The 23,201-nt window shown below is 33.6% G+C and overlaps 4 protein-coding genes and 1 long non-coding RNA gene across 7 annotated transcripts; 2 read left to right on the top strand and 3 right to left on the bottom strand.

Moving 5' to 3' along the window:
* Positions 1 to 26: 26 nt before the first annotated feature.
* Positions 27 to 5,806, bottom strand: LOC112695209 (mitochondrial import inner membrane translocase subunit TIM44-2). Its single transcript, XM_025747463.3, has 14 exons — positions 5,538 to 5,806; positions 5,276 to 5,382; positions 4,713 to 4,796; positions 4,498 to 4,573; positions 4,105 to 4,149; positions 3,622 to 4,023; positions 3,462 to 3,530; positions 3,158 to 3,222; positions 2,949 to 3,017; positions 2,778 to 2,850; positions 1,881 to 1,985; positions 1,021 to 1,092; positions 841 to 903; positions 27 to 347 (listed from the first exon to the last, which is right to left on the bottom strand). Exons 1-14 carry the CDS (start codon positions 5,610 to 5,612, stop codon positions 216 to 218), a joined length of 1,437 nt encoding a protein of 478 aa, XP_025603248.1. The 5' UTR covers positions 5,613 to 5,806; the 3' UTR covers positions 27 to 215.
* Positions 5,807 to 7,411: 1,605 nt separating this feature from the next.
* Positions 7,412 to 8,358, bottom strand: LOC112695207 (uncharacterized). The gene is made up of 2 exons (XM_025747462.3): positions 8,078 to 8,358; positions 7,412 to 8,006 (listed from the first exon to the last, which is right to left on the bottom strand). Exons 1-2 carry the CDS (start codon positions 8,200 to 8,202, stop codon positions 7,682 to 7,684), a joined length of 450 nt encoding a protein of 149 aa, XP_025603247.1. The 5' UTR covers positions 8,203 to 8,358; the 3' UTR covers positions 7,412 to 7,681.
* A 2,927-nt stretch (positions 8,359 to 11,285) lies between these two features.
* LOC112695203 (11S globulin) lies at positions 11,286 to 14,102 on the top strand. The gene is made up of 4 exons (XM_025747459.2): positions 11,286 to 11,653; positions 12,124 to 12,365; positions 12,440 to 12,847; positions 13,457 to 14,102. Exons 1-4 carry the CDS (start codon positions 11,326 to 11,328, stop codon positions 13,859 to 13,861), a joined length of 1,383 nt encoding a protein of 460 aa, XP_025603244.1. The 5' UTR covers positions 11,286 to 11,325; the 3' UTR covers positions 13,862 to 14,102.
* Positions 14,103 to 15,928: 1,826 nt separating this feature from the next.
* On the top strand, positions 15,929 to 19,126 carry LOC112695206 (uncharacterized). Of its 3 annotated transcripts, XR_003150355.3 has the most exons (5): positions 15,929 to 16,483; positions 16,686 to 16,780; positions 16,929 to 16,994; positions 17,738 to 17,901; positions 18,765 to 19,126. It is a non-coding gene; the product is annotated as an uncharacterized lncRNA (long non-coding RNA). The 3 variants fall into 3 exon arrangements; XR_003150354.3 differs by lacking the exon at positions 15,929 to 16,483 and having other exon boundaries at positions 16,612 to 16,780; XR_003150356.2 differs by lacking the exon at positions 15,929 to 16,483 and having other exon boundaries at positions 16,612 to 16,780; positions 16,929 to 16,998.
* A 1,092-nt stretch (positions 19,127 to 20,218) lies between these two features.
* Positions 20,219 to 22,767, bottom strand: LOC112695202 (arachin Ahy-3-like). Its single transcript, XM_025747458.2, has 3 exons — positions 22,438 to 22,767; positions 21,394 to 21,686; positions 20,219 to 21,309 (listed from the first exon to the last, which is right to left on the bottom strand). Exons 1-3 carry the CDS (start codon positions 22,724 to 22,726, stop codon positions 20,359 to 20,361), a joined length of 1,533 nt encoding a protein of 510 aa, XP_025603243.1. The 5' UTR covers positions 22,727 to 22,767; the 3' UTR covers positions 20,219 to 20,358.
* Positions 22,768 to 23,201: the final 434 nt, after the last annotated feature.

The following is a 23,201-nucleotide window of genomic DNA, read 5'->3' as shown; positions in this document are numbered from 1 at the left end:
TATTTTTTAGATTTTTAGAATGCATGAAGACAAAAAATAGACTTTACCTTTTTTTTTTCTTATTTTGTGAAAAGAATATATAATACTTGTTAACAATAGTAACATTTCAACGGATACAACCCGTGCGCACATGGGGTACTTTGCAAGTTGGCTCAACGCCTCAACCATACAAAAACTTTAAAAGGCAGCAAAAATGTGAAAAGCTACAGCTACCACTAAATGAGGGTTTGCATGCCTTGCTGTTGCATCTCTCTTAGTCTCCACATTAGGTAGATACCATCTTCTCCACCTTCATCTTGCTCCATTTGTTGCAAAGCCCAAGCATTTATTACAGTGTGGATCGTGTCCTATTAAACAGATGTAAAACATAGTTAACCACCTGACAAGCAATGTTTCATTCACTAGCAAAAGAGGAAAACTGTTATACATAAATGTCGCACATAATGTTAGCCTCATCAGGAAAACCAACAGAAAAGACCCTCAAAAATACCCTTGAAGTTTAATTGTATTCAATGTTGTCCCTAACATTTTCGATTTGTATCCAAATTACCCTTGGATGTTAGCTCCATTTGAAATGTTGGGGATAAAATTGAAAATGTTTAGGGATATTTTTGAAACAAATCGAAAATGTAAGGACAAAATTGAATAAAATTAAACGTTAAGAGTATTTTTTAAAAAAAATACAAACCTTAGGAACAAAAAGTATACTATCCTATTTCTTTTTACTGATTTTGATATCATCAGTGTTGATATATTTAAGAAGACCAGCAGCATCTCCACATTGTAGCTACTGAAATATAATTAATTTTTGTTTATAAAAGGAAAAAAGAACACATTCACCTTGCCTCCCTCTGTAATTGCTCCATTCCTGTCTCGTACACAATAGATTTGCTGTGTTTGAAACTGAAAAACATTGAACAAATAATCAGAATAACATCATCTCTGCAGAATAAGAATAAATTGACAAAAAAAAACTTATAAGATATGATGATTACATGCAGAAAAGGATCAGTTACATACCGTCACAATGATTACTGGAGATGATCCCATCATCTTTGTCTCTCTATACTCTACATCAGATACATGCAGGATCTGCAGGGAGAGTTAAATTTAAAATAAAATACCACACCCTAATAGCGACAAGCACCTTAAACAAGCCCAGGCTGTGGAATAACTATCAAAAGATCACACAAAATAAAATACATAACTATAATCTTAATGTGATTTGTAAAGATGCGTCGCCGGAAAATTTTGAGATAACAGGAGTGTTGTAAATGCTTAACTTAGACAACCTAATCAATGAGAAATATTTAACACAATTGCACCATTTGAGTAATACTATAATGTGACCAGAGATAACCCAGTAATCACATTTCATTTTTATCATTGAAGTGAAGATGTGATAAAATAGAAATAACTAAGAACTTATTAAGGGATGGAAAAATAGAAACTGTCCGATAAGACAAGACGGACACAACTTTACATAGATCTAAGGAAAGTCCTGCTTCTTTAAACTTTACTCCCAACACATTCAGCTGTACCTATTAGTTACTCATATATGAAGGAAGCAACGCAACCTATGTCAAAGACACATAATTTACCTAGTTCATCAGAATCGTTGCTCAAGCAAATTTTGTTTAAAGTAATTTCAACAGAGGAACTTTATTATTCACTTAACCTTACAAAATAATTTGTAAGACTTTAACCCTACCAAATTTAACACAACATTGAAGAAAAAAAATGAAAGGCAAAGACCTTTCTTATTAGGAAAAAAGAGACAAACACTTTAGCAAACCCCAACATGGTACAATTTCATATTGAATAAGAAATGCAATTGAAAAGAAAACAATAAGAAATTTTCAAGAAATCTGCAAACTTACCTTGTTATCAAAGAAGATACCATGGCTTTGGTAGGCAGTGTGCTCTGCTTTGCAACGTTCAATTAGCTCAGGGCTACAGTACTTCTTCAGGGTTTCAACATCTCCCTATACCATAGCATATATAATTAAAATCTGACTTGGAAACCATTAATGCTTCCACCTTCTTCCCCTTCTTTAGCCAAATTCTCCAGCATAAATAATTGCTTAGAACTTTACTTTCTAAATCAGTGAGATTCAAATCCTCAAATTGGATACAACAATTGTTTTTTCTTTTTCAAGATATTCTTTGAACATATCAAGATTTAACAAAGGTTTACGTTCTTGAAACCCACTACATAAAAGACCATCAATAAACCACATGTCACACCACAGGAAACATTTTTCTTTTCAGAAAATTACTAATAGAGAGGGCTCGTAACGAATGGTTGAAGATTACTACTAAGGTAACACAAAAAATAATTAAGAAATTTATACACTGTCCAATTATCTATAACCTACGACTCAAATCTCGAACTCCAACGCAGAATTGTTTCTCTGACCATCATGTCCAATACAATGAATTCTCATCTTCATCATGTATTCCCTTTCTTACGATTGATGCGAAGGAAGCAATTGAGCACATGGCTTGGAACAAAGAATATTCATTTAAGTTACAAAGAGGATACTGAAGATTGGTTTTAAAAGAAAATTGCATGATAAGTGATGAGCTGAAAAAGTGACAGCTGTTGCTTATTAGAATGTGATAGCAAATAGGCAAAGCACCATTCCAAGTCTTAAGCATAGAATCTTAAACATAGATTTATCTTGTGCAAAATAAGGAACCATTGACATGTGCATTACACATAAAATATAATACATTTCCAACATTCTGGCTCAACCTTAGCAGTTAGCACTAACCTTGATATAAGCATTGAGAACCGGTTTTATTGCTTCCTGCACTTCCTCCATAAATTCGGGTAAGGAAAAATACCTAACTCAGGTAATCAAAATAAAAGAAAGAGATGTCAAGGAATATAAAAATCAAATTTAAGCCTAAGAGAAAAAAAAACAAATGGCATGAGGGCCTACGGATCCCGTTGACGTATTTCCTTGTTTGAAAGCGCAACATCTGACTCTTGAAACAAACCATCATTGATACTGTAAAATGAGAGTGGAAAATTATGGCAATATACTAAAACTAGATACTTACTATAACCAGACAAATGCACAATGCATTACTATTTACAGAAAAATGTCACTTGGTAATAAAAAGAAAATGTAGAGGAACTAAGATATACTCCTGTATTTTATGAATAATGCGGCTGTCGCTGGTTTCATATCGTTCCCGCAAGTCCTCTACTATCTGTCAATTAGACATGTGAAATATGAACCCTATATAAGATGAGTTTTAAGTCAAATGAAAGAATAATGCATTATTTTGCAGGACACCAGCAATTATGGGTGCAATCATAGCCAAATGCATAACTCATTATAAAACAAAGTGACAGGTTAAAAAATTAGCTGGTAGAATAAAGAAACTTACTTCTTGAGAGAGAGAGAGAGAGAGAGAGAGAGAGAGAGAGAGAGAGAAACAAAACATACCTCTTGGCCTTTTGTCTTCACTGGGTCACTATATTTAATGAATCGCTTGGATACAGGATGGGCTTTAACCTAAAGGAATATGTAGAAAAAATAACTTAATAATGGAGAAGTTTCGAAGACTATCCAAATATCAAATCACAAGAATTTTTAACTGAGTTACCTTGTCCTTGAACTCATCAAACTTCTTACTCCACCAAGATTGCTTAGAAGGCACAACAACAAGTTCTGTTCTTTCACTTCTTTCCCCAGGCGATGCAAAAGGAACACGCCTTCTCTTGGTTGAATTACTACTCAGCTCTTCTCTTACAACGTCATAACCTTTCTTGGCTATGTCTACGAACTTTGCTTCCTTTAATTTTTGGAAAGCAGCAGAAACATTTGGGGGGATGGTTGACTTAAATTTGCCAAAAGTAGAATCTGAAGAATTACTTGACTCAAAGGTTTTGCTTTGCTCTTCCTTAGGTGATGCTTTTGAACCTTGATTTGCATTATCATTTTGCTCCGCTGAAGAACTAGTTGATCCAGAAGAATCCTGCTTTCCAATCCCAAAAGTCTCTTTCACCTAATGTACACATAAATAAGATCAATAATCCCTCAATTGTAAATCACATGTACGAGTGTATTTGTAAATCATGAAACAAACCTCCTCAGTTGCCACTGAAATCTTCTCTTTTACATTGGAAGAAACCTGAACAAGTATAATTATTAATCAAATTCCAGGTAATATATCAGGTTATTCAGAGCACATCAAGGGGATCATCAGTTCCCAACCAGATGTGTAAAATAATTGATTTGGAAGAATCAAAAGTTTTTGCAGCACAAGATACCAGCAAAGAATTTGGGCAACGACAGCAGTACTATGCCCAATAACAGCACCATTTTGAACCATTAAATACTTCAATTTGCATCCAGATCAGTGTAGGGTCATTTAAAAGCTTTTCTATATTACACGCTACAGTGCATTTTTGTTCTATAGTAGGGTTAGCCTGGCATTTTTCCAATATTTCCAATAATGAAAGACGACCATAAACTGTACCTTCTTTGCAGCAGCTTCAGCTTCAGTCCACACTCCATCCACCTTTTTGTACAGCTGCTCAGTTTTCTGCTTTGTTCTGCGTTCACCATTTCATCATCTCAGGCCCTCCATTGAAGTTCCGAGCAAGCCTTGACATACAAGGGTATGTCTCAACCTATTAATAACTAAATTCGAAGCTTATTATTACATTATGGCGACCACAATGCTAAACTTACCTTTCTTTCAACTCTTCTTTTACCCCTTTCAGCTCGCCCGCTTTTTGCTTCAACTCCTTAACAGACTGCTGGAATTCTGGGTTTCTAGAATTGTCAAGCAAACAAAACATATGCAGCAGGTAGTAAGACTCATGAGTGCAATGAAAGGCAATCTCAGAAAAATCAAGAGAACATGATATACAAGCACGGCAATGAGCCCATGAAATGCAGAAACAGGCATTTCAAACTCAACCTATGTTGTCTCCAACTATGAACAATCTTGCTATTCTTTCCGTTTGTTTCAGGAAGATTATTTATATGCCTAATCTAATAGTCTTCATATTCACACCATATGCATATCAGCAGCAGCAACTAGTAAAAGTAATAACACTCAAGAGTTAACTTAATCATAAACTCAACTTGTTAAACTCGCTTTAAGAACCTAAACTCGCAAGGAATTGATAACCTAGAATAGATTTTCATTTCGGGAACTATCAAGAATCAATCTCCCAAGGTTCCAATTTGATTACAAGAGGAAAATGCAGAAAGCAAGTAGATGGAGTGTGGTGGGAAAAGAGCAATACCTCTCAGCTTCACCTTTAATTTTCTTAGAGAACTCATCGAAGACACTGTACCTACGAACATTCTCACCCCTCTCCGCCAGAAGCAGACGCAACCTCGCACTCGAACCCTGTCGTGCCCCCAAAAAATAAATAAATAAATACACAAATAAATAAAAATAAACAAATTACAGCTAAAACCCTCAGTAACAAAAAGAAAAAGAAGAAACGAAACGAATTTTGGATTAAAAAGAAGGAAAAAGAAGAATGAAAGGGAATAAAGAACCTGGTTTGGTGTGAATGGAAGAAAAAGTGATCGCTTGGAGAGTAACAAATCACGTAGCAGCTTTCTGCTTGCCATTGGACTTGGTAATTTTATTTAGATTTCTGGTTGTTTGGAGTGTTGTTCGGAGCTGCAGTTGCGTATTGTAGAATGAATGAAGGAATGAAGTTCTTGGGGAAAAAGAAAAGAAAATTGGGGAGATTGGAGGCGAAAGAAACACGTAAGATTCTCTCTCTTCTTGTTATGGGCTTAGGGTTAGAGCGTTTAATTTCATCCTAGTTTGGACAGGCCCAATTGTCCTTAGTATACCAAAAAAAAATTATCTTGTCCTAATTATTAATGAATTAGACCATGAATTATGCCCATGGAGATTGTAAAATGTTCGGTTGGAATGGGATGGTACATATTTCTTTATCTTCTTCAATGGTTTCCAATTTAATCTTTCATATTAAATAACTGATAATTAGATTCATATCTTTAAAAAATTCTAGAATAAATAAACAAAAATATAAAAAATACAAAAAAGACAAAAATATATTCAAAATATTAGAAAATAATATGATAAATTCTATAGATTATTTTCACAAGTTAAAATTGCTCTAATTGTAGACGCAATAAAAGATTAAGAGACAAAAATAAATTGGAAATAATCTTTTGAATTGTTGTATAGCAAACTATTTTATAATAATTTGATGAATTGTATTGCATAAATTCACACAGTATGAATCATACATATCTTGCATAATTTTACAAGTCGTAATAGATACAAAAAGATTTTAATAAAAACTCAGAAGTTAACAATATATGTGTATACCGTGGTATTTAGTATTTAACTGATTATTTTAGTTAAAGACAAGTTAAAAGAGAATCCGCCCCAGCATTCAAGAAAATACTTTATTTTCAAAGCCATAACTCATTAAGAAAATAACACACTTTACAGAATTGCTTTCGTAGCAGATAAATTTGTTATCTATAAAATGAGAAAATAAATTAGGAGTTTATGAAAATAAGAAAATAAGTTATCTATAAATTTGTAAGAGCAACGTTTATGAGCAACCTATCTAGTACCTTTGCTAAATGAAATTAGGAGTTAGAACAAAGCCAATGAACAAAAAGTTTGATGCTAAACAGTTTGTAAGAGTATATAAAACCAATCATTTCTCATCGAAGCCACTTTCAAGAACATCCGTTCAATCTCAGACGATTTGGTTACGGTATCCAAATCTTTTCGACATGATGATCAATTAGCGCTATGGCAGTGGCTGACTACGAGAGCATCCCAATCGTTGCGACAGAAACAGGGTGGAGGAATTATAAATAATTCTTAAGAATTTTAAACTGAAAATATCATATTTTTATATTTAGTTCAAAATTTAAAATTTAATTTTAAAAAATTAAAATACCATATTTTAATTTCCAGCTTTCTTTGAGTATATTTAATTTTCATGAGAATAGAATCTAAATAATAAAATAATATTTAAACTACGCACATCCTAAAAAGTTTAGAGAAGCATTTGAGATTGGAAATTGGGACGCTATTGTTGAAGGATGGTGTGAAGGAAGTTTATGTCTACAAGATATTTGATAAAAAGGAGGGAACCACTGAACACCACAACTTCTTCACGTTCTTGGGGTGATCTCTGTCAATTAAACGTGCCATAGCTATCGGGCAATGAAAATTGATAAAAGGACCAATTAGAGTCACCCCTTAAAATTTCAAGATACAATTTAGATCATATAAAAATTAAAGGGCTAAATTAAATTGAAGATCCAATTTCAAAGTCATCTTGAGTATTAACTCTTAACTCTAATTTGTATGGTAGGCAAGTAAAAATGGTCTACTTAATGCGTTGCAAGCCAATTACTATTGAGCAAAATAAAGGAAGCCACATTCAAATCCAAATAAAGATCAGTCCAAGAGTGCAGTAAATATAATACAATCAGCACTAAGTGCAGTCACATATATAGCATATCAATATCAATTACATACATGTTTCCCCCCATTTTATCTTCCAAAATCACACGAGACAGAAGTGATTTCAGGTCAATTAACGGAATCCAAGCAAAACGAGTAAGGTAAATTGGTAGTGTAATAATCAGGCATTACACCTAATATAAGTCAAATTAATAAGGCTATGTATAATTAATTAGGAGCAAGCGTGGTTAGCGAGGGAGAATTGGTTGGCTTGGGAAGAAGCTGCGGCTTCAGATACCAAAGCTTGAATGAGAAGAGTCTTGACCTGCCAAGGACGGTAAGGAAAACCTTCCCTGGCGTAAGAGTTCAAAAGTGCCGCAGTACCTTCCTTCAATAACCCTCCGAAGGGGTTATCCTCCTCGTCGTTCCTCATCGTCGCTTCCACCAGCGTCAGATCCGATCTGTACCGTTCGTACACCCTCGACCCGAACACCTTTCTCACCGTTGATGTCTCCGGGACCATCCGAGGCCACGCCTCTCTCTTCCCACTCCAATACCTACAACACGCGGTACAAAAACATCTAACTATTCATATAACTCATTCAAGTCCAATTGTTAATTATCTTACCGTGCAGTGCATCTTCCGGTGGTGCGGGTGTACAGAAAGCCAGGGACGCGGGAAGAAGTAGTAGGCAATGAAAGGAGACAAATGAGAAGAGGGACTGTGAGGAAGGCCATTATTCTTGTCTTCATCTTCGTTGCACTTGCAAGTGCTGATTTTGAGTGCAGAGTTGAGTGCTAGAGATTTCTTGTTGATTTGGTTTTTACTGGTTTGAACTTTGAACGTTGCTCCTGCACTGCACTCTTCTGTTGTCTCTTGTCTGTCTCTTCTTTATGTGGGACTCACGTGATTTTATTTTATTTTTCTTTCATTTTTGGACTAATAATTGGAGAATCTTTGGACCAAGGCCCAATTTTGTGTAACTCATGATCCAAAGAAGTAGCCCAATTTAGGGGTTTTGGACTTCTATTCGATTGGATCTGTATTTCTTTTCTTAATAGTCAAATTGGTAACCAACTTGGGTTGGTCGAGTGGTCAGCTCACTCTTCCGCTTAAGCAAGTGTTGGGTTTTGAATCCCGCTTTGTGCATGCAGCAACTCATTAGCCAGCGGTAGCAGACTCTTAAAATTAAAAAAATCAAATTAGTGTCCCAAAGATTAGTCTATTGTCATTTTTAACAATTTCTAGATTAAGAATTTCTATTAATGATTATCTACATGAACATCAACGGACACATTAATTGACAGTTATATGTCCAAATGAAAATTAATAAGATATGTTTATTATCTAAGGTTAAAATAGTTTCTCTCTCCATTTGTATAAATCCTAGCTCCAAAAATACACAGATATTTATCCATCTTGTTGAGTGTTGTTGTAGTGATGCACTGTCATTACCAGGTTTAGGGGCCATGAGGCCTAGTAGAAATCGAAGTGGTCGGTTATCGTCGCAATCGCTGGGTAGCTTTGGATTTAGTTCATTCAAGCGAGGAAGGAGAATGAGCATAGATAGACCTATTTTGTTGGCTGAAAACTATAATTAAGAAATTTGATACCTAAAAAATATGACCAGGTTGTTTCATATTTGTCAAAGATACCGAATGAGTTTAAATTGATATGAACAATTATTTCTTCAACTCCTTCACCATTCATATGGAATTCACTTTTGTTGTTTAACATATGCAGAAAAGCAGCCACTACAACTACTTTAACGGGATTGATAATGAATATAAAGTAGTTGAAGTTGTAAATAATGGGACAGAAACATATCTTAAAGTTGAAAGTGACTATGAAAATTAAAAAGTAAACTTAAGATGGAGAATAGGTACTTTGGATGCTGAAGTCAAAATACTTAAAATGTTGATTATTTTTATATTTGCTGGAGTAATAGTGGTCATTTTAGTAGTTGAGATACTTTGTACTTCATGTTTGGTAAACTAGGAAATTTATTTGTATGAGAAGTGTTAGGTAAATAATGATTATCTTAAATAACATAAACAATCATCAATTAAATACAAGCACACTACACCCTAATTTAATGCTACTCATTAAATATTTTTTTAACTCTATTAATTCACATTGTTCACACATTGTTCAAAAATATTATTGGTTATCTATACTTTTCCTATTTGTATTGATGGTTTAAAATTGTGAGGTTCTTATTTTGAGTGATCCAGCTTAAAGTATTATTAACATTTAATAAATGTGTTTAGAAATCTTTTCTTGTTTATTATCAGACTAATTTATCAATCATGACAACCTAGTTTTTGACCCTTTAAGCAAATGATGCACAACCTGTAGCTATTGGCATGATAAATAAATGTAGACAAGTAAATGAAATTGGACACTTAAATATTTTAAGAATAAATTTAATTAAAAAATTATTTGAAAAAAAATGACAATTGGCTAATTTTTTATAGATGAATTTGACCATTAATTTATATATGTTTTTTAATATATTGTCAAAAACTGAAATCGACGGAAAGAGATTATAAATTTCTTTAACAAGCACAATTGTTAGGTAGATTAGGTGATCAGCATTCTTTTTTATATTTATCTTGAAATGGAGTTATTATAACTATTTTTTTATTTTGTTTTTACTATATTATTGATTTCTTTGCATTTTCTATGAGTTAGTATAAATTACTATACTAAATTTAAGATAAGAAAATGTCGTGTGATCTAGTGTTGCTGCTGGGCGGTGGCATCTGCCACAAATAATGGACTGCATTTTAAATCAAGATGCCGATCAATTTTTTTTAAAATGTTAAAACGTTATTAAAATTTATTATTTTTAATTATTATTAACTCAATTTTTTAGTTTAGTAATTTAATCATATATTGTTAGTTTATATTTTTAAATATTAATAATTAATTAATAATAATAAATAATAAATTTTAATGATCATTTAATATTTTTTTTTTTCAAAAAGAAGGATTTTACTAATTAAAATTTCTAAAGTAAAAGAATTAATAAAATAATAAACTAAAAAATTAATTATTTTTAAATTAAAATAATAAAACTTAAATATAATAAAAATTATAAAATAAATAATGATTAATATATTATTTTATTAATTTCCTCATTTTAAAAGAACTAAATTCGAATACTCTTTATTACTGTGAAAAAAATTTTCTACAACGTGTAGTCGACTTCACGTGAAGTTGATACCTGAAAATCGTTAAATGATTTAACTGATTTGACTAAATTTTTATCTAATGGCTTTCAGATATCAACTTCATGTAAAGCTTCACTGTACGTGCAATTCAACAATTGCATTATTACTGTTGTTTCGTCTTCAAGTGCTGCGTTTGATTCCCAGGATGGAATAATCTTTTCACGCTTTCTTATACCACTTTCACTCATACTGGACACTACTTTACTTAATTCAATATCACATTATTCCACCAATTCATATGCTTATTTATATTATTATTATTATTATTATTCATCATTTTAATAGAGTCTAAGCTATAAATTAATTAGATTCATTTACTATATATCTAACAAACTACTCATTAATTATTTATTCCTTACAGTGTGATAACAAACACAAAGGTGTGGTGTATGGAGTTAATGGTCTCAGAGATGACACAGGAATCTGAAACAATTATTACTGATCCCTTCCTTCATCATATCATTCTCTCAAACCATCTTAAATCACAATATGAGGTGTTGTTCTTCCGCCATGCAATTCCTGCACATGTCTTCCAATTCCTCATCCAGAATTTCTACGTGTCTCATTCCCAAATCTCTATAAATTAAACCCCTTCGTAATGCGAATTCTCTACAACTACACATCACCTACACCTTCAAAATGGGCAAGCCAGTTATTAAGCCTTTGGTGGTGCTCTTGCTTTCACTTATCTTGGTGAGCGAGTGCGCGGCGATTCGTAGTCAGAAAAGGCGAATGGGGCAACGAGTGCAGTTAAGTTTGGAAGAATGTGGTTACCTGGAAAAGCTGGAAGCCATTGAACCGGATTATTACCGCATTGAAGCAGAAGGTGGTGTGACAGAGTCGTGGAACCACACCAACAAGATGCTCCGCTGCGCCGGCGTCGCACTCGTTCGCCGTACCGTTAAACCCGGTGGCCTCGTCTTGCCATCCTACACTAATGCTCCACAGCTTATGTACTATGTCCAAGGTAATTAATACTTACTCGGAGGAAAAAGTTTAAGTACGACCACAACAGTTAAAAGTATATTTTTTGTTCTTAAAGTTTTATACAAATTTTAAAAATATCTCTAAGTTTTATTTTGTTTTAATTTTATTCTAAAAATTTTTAATTTGTATCAAATATATTTTTGGAGGCTAAATTTTTAAAAAATTTAAAACCAATATAACAATAATATCTGAAAATTATACTTGATTTATTTGTATTGAGGGGTTGTTCTTAAAAATTTGTTGTTAATCTTAAATTTTTTAAAAAATTTAATAAAAAATTAGCCAAATATATTTAATGCAAATCAAAAATTTTTAGAACAAAATTGAAACAAAATAAAACTTAAGGATATTTTTAAAATTTTTGTCAAACTTTAAAAAAAAAATATACTTTACCTTGTTCTTATTTGTATATCAATTGTTTATATAATGACAAAAATTTGATGCATGAAGGAAGTGGCATTCAGGGGATGACGATATTTCCTTCATGTCCCGAGTCATTTGAAGAACCCGAAGAAGAGGGTCAAGAATACAGAGAGCAGCATCAGAAGGTGCATGAAATCAGAGGAGGCGATATCATAGCCATACCTCCAGGAATAGGTTACTGGTTCTACAACAACGGTGATGTTCCCCTTGTTGTCGTTATCCTCCTTCACACTAATAACGTCGCTAATCAGCTAGGCACACTCCCAAGAGTACAACTCAATTACTATATCATTTTCCCTTTCTGCTAAATTAATTATGATAATACTAATGAAGAATACTGTAGAGATTTTACATTGCTGGGAATACGGAAGATGAACATGGAGAGGGCGGAAGAGAGAAAAGCATTAGCGGAAGGAACGTGTTCAGCGGAATCAACGTGAACTTGTTGGCCCAGGTGTTTGGTGTGAGGGTAGAGACGGCGAGGAAGATACAAGGCCCTGATGATAAGAGAAAGAACATAGTCATGGTGGAGGGAGGTCTTGATGTTGTTAGGCCCGAGCCAGGCTCACGGGCCAACGCTAACGGCCTTGAGGAGACTATATGTACCCTCAGGGTCCGAGAGGCTGTCGGCAGTGCTGCACGTGCAGATATCTATGTGCCGCATGCCGGTCGGATCGCCACTCTTAACAGCATCAAGCTCCCTATTCTCGCTGATCTCCAACTCAGTGCTGAGAGAGGCGTTCTTTACAAGGTAAGAAATTCAATTCGACGGATGAATTTCATATTGGTTGACAATGGAGGGGTGATTTTTTAAGAAACTATATTGTTATCGAGATTATTTTTCTGTTAGTTTAATTTTGATGATAATTAATTATAATAGAAATATACAAAAGGGCATATAAAGTATCCATAATTTTTTTTTATTTTATGTACTTTTTATGTATTTTATTATAATTAACAAAAATATTTGATAAAAAAAATTAACAAAAAATAATCATAATTTGTTTTATTTAGTATTTATTAATTGTTTCGATAATTAATAAATGTTAAATTAAATAATGACTTTTTTTTGTTTCTCTAACATTGTCAATTAATTAATTACTATTAATATTAAACTAATAAAAAAATAATTTAAATAATATATATTATATTTTGAGTAACGCTAATAACTAATATTAAAACAATAAATTTCAGTTAATATTATATTAAGTTATCATATAAATTCTGTATAAAATTTACTAAATATGACTTCTTATTAAGTTTGAACTTCAAATGTATCTTCTAATTGAATTTTAATTTATTTTGTTTTCAAGAGTTTTGAGATTTTTTTTTCTTATGTTTTGTATATGTATGCATGCAGTATGGTGTTTATGTTCCACATTGGAACCTGAACGCGCACAGCGTAATGTACGTGACGGGAGGGCGTGGTCGAGTTCAGGTGGGGGATAACAAAGGGAAGAATGTTTTCGACAACGTGATGGAAGAGGGTCAAGTTGTAGTCATCCCCCAGAACTTTGTGGCGGTGATGCATGCTGGGGAAGAAGGGTTCGAGTGGATAGCATTCAAAACAGGTGAGAACGCCATGATCAATACCTTGATCGGAGAATCATCGGCCATCAGGGTGCTGCCAGTCGACGTGGTTGCAAACATGTATCAAGTGAGCAGAGAAGACGCTCAGAGGATCAAAGAGGCAAGAGATCAGGCAATCTTGTTTACCTTGCCTCCTCTTGAGGAGGAGGAGACAGATGGAATGGCTAAGGCTTAGTTATGTTTTGAAGGAGAAAAGAATGGTGCTTGCATGGTATGAATTATAATAAAGTAATTTCTCTTTCTCTAATGATGTATCAAGAGGTTTAACATGCCTTAAGTAGTTTTTAGTTTGGTATATGCATGTATGCAGGGAAGAATAAGAAAATGCCTTATGGCTATATGTTATATATGATGTGATGTGGCCATCATCACTATGTTTACTAATAATAACTTTTTACCTACTGTTTTTTCTTTAACTTAGTATTTTTATTTTTTTTATACCCATAATAATAAAACATGGATTCTAATATTTATACTAAAATGATTATACATGTGTTGTTAAAATTAAAGTAATACATTTTTTTCACATTTTTCTAATTTTTTTACAATGTTATTTTCTAGATTTAGCAAATTTGTTGAGGGATTAATAAATACGCTATCTTCTAATCGATTTTTTTTGTCAATAATTAGTCAACAATATTTAAAAATATAGATTAAAAATATATTATTAAATTATTAAATTAAAAAATTGAACTGATGATTAAAAGTATTAAATTGTTGCATTGGCTAAAAATAATAATTTTTGCTAATTCTTAAATTTATTTTCATATTTAAATTTCAGTTAGAAAATTCATATAATATGAAATCTTTTTATTTTATTTATTAGGTAAAAAAATCTAATAATATTTCACTTTAAAAAAGAAAACTAAAAGGTTATATAGCCCTTATAATGAAAAGGTAAAAATGCCTTCATTTTAAACTACACTAAACAAATATGTAAATCTAAAGGAACCAAAATACTATTCAAAAAGCTATAACAAAACTAAAAAAGTATTTGATAGCCATGACGAGTAAAAGTATAAATTGCAAAAATGTGATATAAGTCTCGTAATATTGAAATTGATACTTTAGTCTACCATAATAAATTTATTGATCGATATTATAAAAATATAGATAAAATAAAAATATGATATACGAATTATATTATCCAACAAATTATATAATATTATTTTATTATACCAAAATATTTTTATAATTAATTTTAAAAAGACAAAAATATTTACTTATTTATTTAAAAAGTTTAAACATCTCTATTTTTATTTTTGACGCACACTGTTCTTTTAGATTCATCAAATATAAAAATTCAATTATTTTTTAGTTTCAAATAATCATATATGAGAAAGTAGAAACTCAAGTGCAATCTACTTCACGTGAAGTTGATAGTTAATGGCTGTTAGAGAGCCGTTAAATAAAAATTTAGTCAAATCAGTCAAATTATTTAACAATTCTCAGTTATTAATTTTATGTGAAGTAGACTGCACTTGAATTTTTACCCTATTAGAACAAAAATCTTTCCCTTTCCCACCGGGCACAGGGCACCGGGGATGCAATGCAACCACGAATTTTCACCCTATTAGAACAAAAATCTTTCCCTTTCCCACCGGGCACCGGGGATGCAATGCAACCACGACGGTGTTGGCGATGGCAAGAGGACAATAGATACAACATTGCTTACCCTAACTCCCACTCGTGCTTCTGCTTGGCCTTTCTTCTTTTTCTTTCTGTCATTTATTAACAAACAAAACCATCTCTACTCGTGCTTCTGCTTGGCCTTTCTTCTTTTTCTTTCCATCATTTATTAACAAACAAAACCATGCAGCGACAGAGGCATTCACCTGATGACCGCCCACCTTTAGAAGTTCATGGTTTAGGTTTAGTGCCATCAAAATGCCGCAGAAGAAGAACCTCAAGCCAACTAGCATTTCCACCGAAAAGGTCTAAATCTCGATGCTTTTCCTCTCGCCACCGCCATTACCTCGTGTTTGCGTCCTTCGGGTGAGAAAGGGGAAGAAGATAAAGAATAGGTTCCTTTTTTCCCAGGTCTAGTTTCTATTTCTTTTTAATTATTTAAAATTTAAAATAAATAAAAGGATATTTTTATTTTTAATTAATTATAAAATAATTTGGTATAAACAATAATATAATATATTTTTAAAAACATAAATACTAATTTAAATAATATAATTCACATATTATATTTTTATTCACTACAACAGAAGCGGGAGTTAGCGGCCATAAATTTGGGGCAATTTGAAAAAATGCCGCTATCTGATAATTTTAGGGCAGTTACTGCAGCGGTTTAATTTCCTAGCCACCATATCGTTCGATTTATGGCAGATTTAGCACAAACCGCCGAACTTATCATCTATTCTATTCTATTATCTATTATATTAGATAAAGAGAAAAAAAAGCCCCAATCTTCGTTTTCATTTTTCTTGTTACATCTAGCGAAAAATTCCATTCTTCTTCTTCTCCATCTCAGTTGAGAGATACCGTCTTCGCGAGTGCCACCCACCCCATCTTTGCAAGAGCCACCCACCCCATCAAGCTTCGCGTTGCAGATGCAGCGGATATCTCCACTCGATTCGTGTTCTCTCTCTATTCGACATCAGTTCTCAACTACTCCGCCTCCTCGTTGAGATTCGCTGTCGATTCCTCTCCAACGACGCCGACACTAATCTCAGGGAAGTTTAAACTTCTTTTAATATTATTATTTAATTGATTTATCATTTATTACATCTTTGTTTTTTTCTATGTAGTTTAATCTTGGAAGATATTTCCAGTAAACTATTAAGAGGTGCATTTGTTTTCTTGATATTCAGATATGGTTGCAAAATTTGAGTAGATTCTCTGTAAAATTCATGTGTGTTAGGACTTAGGGTTATCTATTAGGAATTAGGTTGAATTTTTGGATCTGTTTTAATTGATGAGTTTTCAAATTATCAAATTGTCTTTCACTTGCTTCTTGACCTAAATTTCCAAATTGTGTTTCTCTGCAGCATTGTGATTGGCTATGATGAAGGGACTATTATGGTTAAACGTGGTCGAGAAGTACCTGTTGCTAACATGGACAACAGTGGAAAAATTTTTTAGGGTAAGCATAATGAAATTCAAACTATCAATATAAAAAATGTAGCAGCAGATGTGGAGGTATGGGATCAATTTTTACCCGTATTTCTGTAGAATGCAATAATCTGTAAGTATTTGATTTTATTAACACATGCAAATACTATGCTTCTTAGGTTGCTAATGGAGAAGGGTTACCCTTGGCTGTTAAGGAGTTGGGCATTTGTGATCTCTACCCACAAGTTAGTTAATATTCTTCTTTCTCACATGATGTTCCATTTTATTGTTCTGTTTCTTCTGATTTTAAAGAGTTTCTACTGTTAAGGAGTTGATGGAGAGTGTAAGAATTGTGGAAAAATGTGGTAGAGTTTTATTTTGTGCAGGATCTGCACATATGTTCTGGTTATTTTAATCTATTTGGGAGACTAGTATTATGATTGGTTCAAAATAAATTTGACTCTAGTACTAAGGCAATTACTGTGATAAATATTACATAGCACAATTATAAACTCATGAATTCAGAACTTTGAAAATAAATTTGATTCTAGTACTAAGGCAATTATTATGATAAATATTACATAGCATTATTATAAACACATGAATTCAGAACTTTGAAGTCCTCATAAGTTATATCATATACCCCATTACAGAGGAAAGAATAAAATTATGATGCTTCAGTTTGAGTATTCTACTATAGGAAAATTATCCATGAGCCATTGTGGCAATAACTTTTGTCATTGATCTAATTCTCTTTGGCTTTTCCACTTACTTGTATCCCAAAAAAATAGAATATGAGTTCATTCTTTGATGAACAGCACCATGTTATGGAACTCATTATTATTATTATTATTATTATTATTATTATTATTATTATTATTATTATTATTATTATAAGGGCTTGATTGGGTGAGCTATGTGAAGTTGTTTCTGTAAATTATAAATGTGGTTTTTTTCAAATCCTAGCTATGTTAAGTTGTTTATGTAGGATCTGTTGGGAGAAATTAAGGATTTTGTTGTATGTTTTGATGGTTTCGGAGAGATTTTATAGAAGATGAGGGTCCTATACTTGTAAAAGGAGGGAAAGAAATTATCCCAAATGTGATCAAAACTGTGCAAGTTGCCAGGCAACGTGGAATTCTCATAGTTTGGGTAATAATTTATTTCATGAGTTTATTGTCATTGCCTTTTTCAGTATCTGATCTATTTGTGTGAGAGATGTATGTGATGGATAGTTTTAACTTAATTTTGAAATAATTGGATATTAGAAAAATCTTTTGAAAGTCCCTAATAACATTATTGTATTAATATTATTTTTTTAGTCACCATATTTTTATTTATAATCACAAACCCGTGCCTTTTTTATTTGGCTTGAGGAGTTATGATACAACTCTCCTTTAGCATTTCTATTAGAGTTATTGAGATTAGGAAATGAGATAAGAAAGATGTGTGTGTGTGAAAACTTATCATCAAATGTTGTTTTTTTTTTGAGTTATATCCCCTATATTATTATGCCGTTCAACAATTTAGGATACTAATTAATTTTGTTTGTAGGGGTTCAAATTCCAAGTTGTATTAGGCAAACTCTATGATACCGTAGCATTAGATTATCAACCTATAATTTGACCATATACTTTTGTTGCTTAGTTATCTAACTCTGCAGATGCTTAATTTAGTTAGCAGCACCTTTGTTAGAGTATGTGTTTATCTGATATGAAATCTATAACTTTAGAAATTCTTCATGCTAGTTTCAGACATAAATTATTTTTTGGGATATATATATATATATCCTTGACATCGAGGGACATTGGAGCATACAATTTGTTGTGCCTTGATGTTATTCAATTTAAGGCTCAAAAAAGTTGCTTATGTCTCTGTCAAGGTAAAATGTAAAGTGAAAAAATGTTGCAGTAACCTGGTATATCATTTGTAACACAATAATATTATTTATCTTGTATTGAGTCTCATTAAATCAGTTTCAAATGTCCAAAATTAATGTACTTATATACTTGTAGTGGTTGAATATTATTAGAGAAGACCAAGAGGAAGCTGCTTGAACTACAGGAAGAGTTGGAAGCTGAGAAATTGAAAAGGAAGGTGATCGAGGATGAAGCAATAGCAGAGAAAAAAAAGAGACAAAAAAGAGACAGACAATGGAAAGTGCTCTGAGATATCTATTTCAACGGGAGGGTGAGGAGCTACCACCAGTCATTGCTGCAGGGATGAGTTCCGTGGAATAATAGAGTGACAAATAGTATATTAGGATAGGAATTATTTTGGTTTGAAGTCAACATTTAGTTGAATTTGACTATGCAACTCTTTACAAGAGATTTGTTTTATTGATATTTTTATAAATATATTATTGTCTTGCATATAATTTTTTTCGTTTTTGCCACAGGTTTAGATTCTAGGCCTGAAAATAGAGACTTAAAATATTAAAAAATCTAAAAAGCACAAAAAATATGTGTATAATATTTTTAAAAAAACTGCGATTTTTATAGAAAAACGAAATTTTTTTTAAAACTATTTTAACATTAGCGGCGGTTAAAGCGGCGGTTTTAACCGCCGCAAAACAGTCGCAAACTTAATGGTAACCGTGTTAAATAGCGGCGGTTCGTGACCGCTGGTAAACATGCGCGAAATCGTGGCACTCGTATTTAGCGGCGGTTTTTTCACTGGATGCCACAAAATACTAATTTAGCGTCGGTTATGCCAGCGGTTGCTGGAAACCGCCGCCAAACCTAATCCCGGCGCCCATAACTAGGGCGGTTTGGTGAGCCGCCGGCTTTTGATTTTGCGGCGGTTTAAAACCGCCGCTAATCATAAAAAAAACCGCGGGTAAGTAGCGCCTTTCTTGTAGTGATTTATTTGTTTGTTTATATTTTTATCGTTCTAGTATATATAAGTTGACAACTTACCAACACAAACACTTTTGGTCTTTCATGGCAAAGAGATTGATGTTTTGATTGGGTTTTCTTTTTTTTTTCCCTGGTACTTCTGATCCATATGTGCTCTTACTTTTTAATGAGAAATATTTGGCCAATATTTTTTTTATAGTATTAAAATTTTCTAGAATAATGCTGTGGTAGGTACCTATGACTTAATTAGCTCATCAATTTTAGTCCTAGCTAAGCTAGCTCATCATCAAGTTTTAAGCTTCTTGTGATCATGTATATCTAGATTCGAAGTTCAATTCGATTGAAAGTTAGGTTGAATATATTAAGAAAACTATAGTACACAATAAAAAATATTAAATAATATAAATAATAAATATATCAAATACAAATGGTTATTTTAATATTAAGATTTAAGTGAATAATTTGAGGTATAATATATTTTATTTTATTAGACCAATTTTAAAGTTAATTTTTCATATTGTTTATAAAAGTTGTTCTCAATATTCTTTTCACTTAGTATAGCAGAAGAGGCCAAAACAAAAGCAAAATAAAGACAGAAAGAGAAGTAGAAGTTACGGTGTAATGAAATTGGCCTTTCTTATTCAAGGTTTTCCCGCGCAAAAGGTATTCAAACCCTTTGTTCTCTTATTCATTAAGTACACCATTATTGTTATTGATTATTGACTACATAGTGTGTCTAAAAGTAGCGGTCTTAAGCCACCTCCCTCATAGACTGATGATCGAAAGGTGGAACGAAGAACTTGAAGGGGTTGTTGTTCTTAAGTTGCCTCGCCTGCTCCCTTGGGAGGCGGTAAGAATTTGCAACCACCTCCTCCGGCAAGTTATCTATGATGGAGTTTTCGCCGGCCAGGTTGGCTATGCTGGGCCTTGAGTCTGTCTTGAAGGCCAAGTATTCGTAGTTCTCGCTCTGGGCCTTTGCTGCGACGGCGAAGTTCTGTGGCACAACAAGCACGTGACCCTCTTGAAGCTCCTCGTCGTACACTCTGTTACCGTCGCTGTCAACCACTTGCACATGTGCCCGTCCGTTCAATGCCACAACGATGGTGTGTGCGTTGAGGGTGTAGTGAGGCACAAACATTGCATTCCTATAGAGTGTTCCATGTTGAGCACTGAGACCGAGCCAGCCGAGAATTGGGAGGTCGAGTTCGTTGACGCTTCTGAGGCTGCCAGCTTGAGGGTTGTAGATGTCAGGGTTTGAGGATCTGCCAAGGTTCTTCTTAACACTGGCAGAGCAGATGGTTTCCTCAATACCATTTTTGTAGCGTCTGCGGTTCTCATCGTATTTACCACGTTGTTGTCTCTCATATCGATCCTCATCGAATTCCTCTCGTCTGCTGGGAGGCGACCTCGAGCTCTCATCTTCTTCATCTGGGTTTAAGATTCTGAGGCCTCCCCTGACTGTAACAATGGCTCCTTCTTCCTCGCGCTCGTTCTCTCCTCTTAGATTTTGTACGGTTTCTCTATCAACCTGGAAGGCGTGTTGAAGGAACTCCTGTGCAAAGCCGCTGAAGATATTATTACCTTCGTTTTCTTGTTCCTCACCTCGTACCCTTGGGCTAATTTGTCGATAATGTGGACGACTGCCTTGCTGCTGCTGGTACCTTAAGAACTCTTGCTCTTGGTTTCCAGCCAGATGGAATCTCTGTTAATTAAATAATAACAAATGAGGTTTCGACTTTGGAGTGTAATTAATATTTCAATTTGGGAATAACAATAATAATGTTACCCTGGGAAATTGGTCGAGCTGGTTGTGGATACTGCTAGTGTCACTAAGAGTAACGGTAACAACATCAGTGTCTTGGTCGTTGTACATCCAGAAAGCAACACCGGTGGGAACTGCAATGAGATCACCCTCATCGAAGCGGTGCACCTTCTGGTGACTATCCTGTTGCTGTTGGCTTGGGTCCTGCTCTTGAAAACGTCTTGATGGCTTTTGGGACTGATATCGCCGTCCTTCTTGTGCAGGCTCTTCATATGTACTAGGACAACCAGGGAATATCAACCCAAAGTATCCGCTTCCTGTGTTCATTATTATCAACACAAAAGTAGAGATTCTTAAAGTAAAGGAATAAGTAAACAATGATAATATTAAACAATAAATATATGGAGAATGTTAAGAGAACAATAATTATTTTGAATAATATAAATAACTACTAATTAAATATAAGTACACTATACTCTAATTTAATGTTACTTATTAAATTTACTCTTTTAACTCTATTAATTTAGATTGTTTACACATTATTCAAAAATGTTATTAGTTACCTATACTTTTTTTAAATATATTCCATGTTAATTTCACTAGGGTAGAGACCTAACACTCCTCTTTTTAAAACAAGGGGACATAAGTGGCACTTGAACTTTACAGCTCATTGCCCAAAATGCACGTTTTATATGCATAATACAGTCAGTGGTGCATAAACAGGGCCAATTAAATTGAGAAAGTTAAAGCGGCCAAATATTTTTTTTTTAAATTAACATGTAGTTAATAAATTTATTTTAGTCAATATTTAGAATATTTTTTATTATGTATATTTATACAAAATATATTTTGTTATTTATAAAATTTGAATTCAAAATCTCATAATTATAATATAAGGTGTTTATTATCTTAATTAATTTACATATTTACTAAACAAATAGGTGGATTAAATAAATAATGTGAAGTGGTTTGAATATCATGTCTAATTTAGTAAACAGAGAGAAAAATAAATAATAATATTTTAATATAAAAAATAAATTTAACAAGATATATAGAGAGAGTATTGACCTTGCTGAACGTAGATCTCGAGGGGAGCATTGGAGTAGAAAGGCCTGCGAAGGGCATTGCGGCGGAGGACGGTGCGAGAGAGGGCGACGCCGGCGCACTGGAACTCCTGGTTGTTGGGGTTCCAAGTCTCAATGTAACCGCCTTCAGACTCAATGCGGTTGTCGGGTCTCTGGGCATTGAGGCGCTGGAACTGGCACTCATTCTCCTCTCCCCCCTGCCTGAAGGTGACGCTACTGGCACCCAGAACCAGTACGCAAAAGCAAAGCGAAAGCGCAAGAAGCTTAGCCATGTTTATTAATTATTATTGTTATTGTTGTGGTTGTGAAGTGGAGAATGGCAAGCGCGGTGATTTATAGGGGCGAGAGGAGGGTGAAGGAGGACACACGTAAGTGCGTGCTGAGTATTTGGGACACTCTTCAGCGTGCATGGCTATGGAAGGGTTTGTGCGTTACACCTAATGGAGTATCATACTGCAAGGTGGCTTCAGCCGTCAGCATCTCCATAACCATACAAAAAATAAAAAAAAAAGATTGTCTTCATCTAAAGAAGGCAAGAACGCATGCATTTGCCGTTTCTGCAGATATTGAAAAGGCAGAAAACGGTGGTGCACAGGGTGGGGACCACGCATGCACTCACATAGTCACATGTACAGTAATTCTCGTTCTTTTCTTGCTCATGGCTTCTTTACCGGTTAAATGCCTTGATACTATCGACTTCACTGAATGTAAATTTGCTTAAGCATATTCATATTCCGAAATATCTGA

The sequence above is a fragment of the Arachis hypogaea genome, chromosome 6 (genome assembly GCF_003086295.3).
Source record: "Arachis hypogaea cultivar Tifrunner chromosome 6, arahy.Tifrunner.gnm2.J5K5, whole genome shotgun sequence".
Classification (NCBI taxonomy): Eukaryota; Viridiplantae; Streptophyta; class Magnoliopsida; order Fabales; family Fabaceae; genus Arachis; species Arachis hypogaea.
This window is presented reverse-complemented; position numbering and strand designations above follow the sequence as displayed.

Excerpts from the sequence above, each read along its gene's own strand:
- LOC112695209 (XM_025747463.3), bottom strand. The coding sequence starts at position 5,612 with ATGGCAAGCAGAAAGCTGCTACGTGATTTGTTACTCTCCAAGCGATCA. Across the intron at positions 1,986-2,777 it reads TTCTCAATGCTTATATCAAG|GGAGATGTTGAAACCCTGAA; the intron begins GTTAGTGCTAAC and ends GCTATGGTATAG. Across the intron at positions 1,093-1,880 it reads GTATCTTCTTTGATAACAAG|ATCCTGCATGTATCTGATGT; the intron begins GTAAGTTTGCAG and ends CTCTCCCTGCAG.
- LOC112695207 (XM_025747462.3), bottom strand. The coding sequence starts at position 8,202 with ATGAAGACAAGAATAATGGCCTTCCTCACAGTCCCTCTTCTCATTTGT. Across the intron at positions 8,007-8,077 it reads ACCGGAAGATGCACTGCACG|GTATTGGAGTGGGAAGAGAG; the intron begins GTAAGATAATTA and ends CGCGTGTTGTAG.
- LOC112695203 (XM_025747459.2), top strand. The coding sequence starts at position 11,326 with ATGGGCAAGCCAGTTATTAAGCCTTTGGTGGTGCTCTTGCTTTCACTT. Across the intron at positions 11,654-12,123 it reads GCTTATGTACTATGTCCAAG|GAAGTGGCATTCAGGGGATG; the intron begins GTAATTAATACT and ends TGATGCATGAAG. Across the intron at positions 12,366-12,439 it reads AGCTAGGCACACTCCCAAGA|AGATTTTACATTGCTGGGAA; the intron begins GTACAACTCAAT and ends AGAATACTGTAG.
- LOC112695202 (XM_025747458.2), bottom strand. The coding sequence starts at position 22,726 with ATGGCTAAGCTTCTTGCGCTTTCGCTTTGCTTTTGCGTACTGGTTCTG. Across the intron at positions 21,687-22,437 it reads CGAGATCTACGTTCAGCAAG|GAAGCGGATACTTTGGGTTG; the intron begins GTCAATACTCTC and ends TAATGAACACAG. Across the intron at positions 21,310-21,393 it reads AGCTCGACCAATTTCCCAGG|AGATTCCATCTGGCTGGAAA; the intron begins GTAACATTATTA and ends TTTAATTAACAG.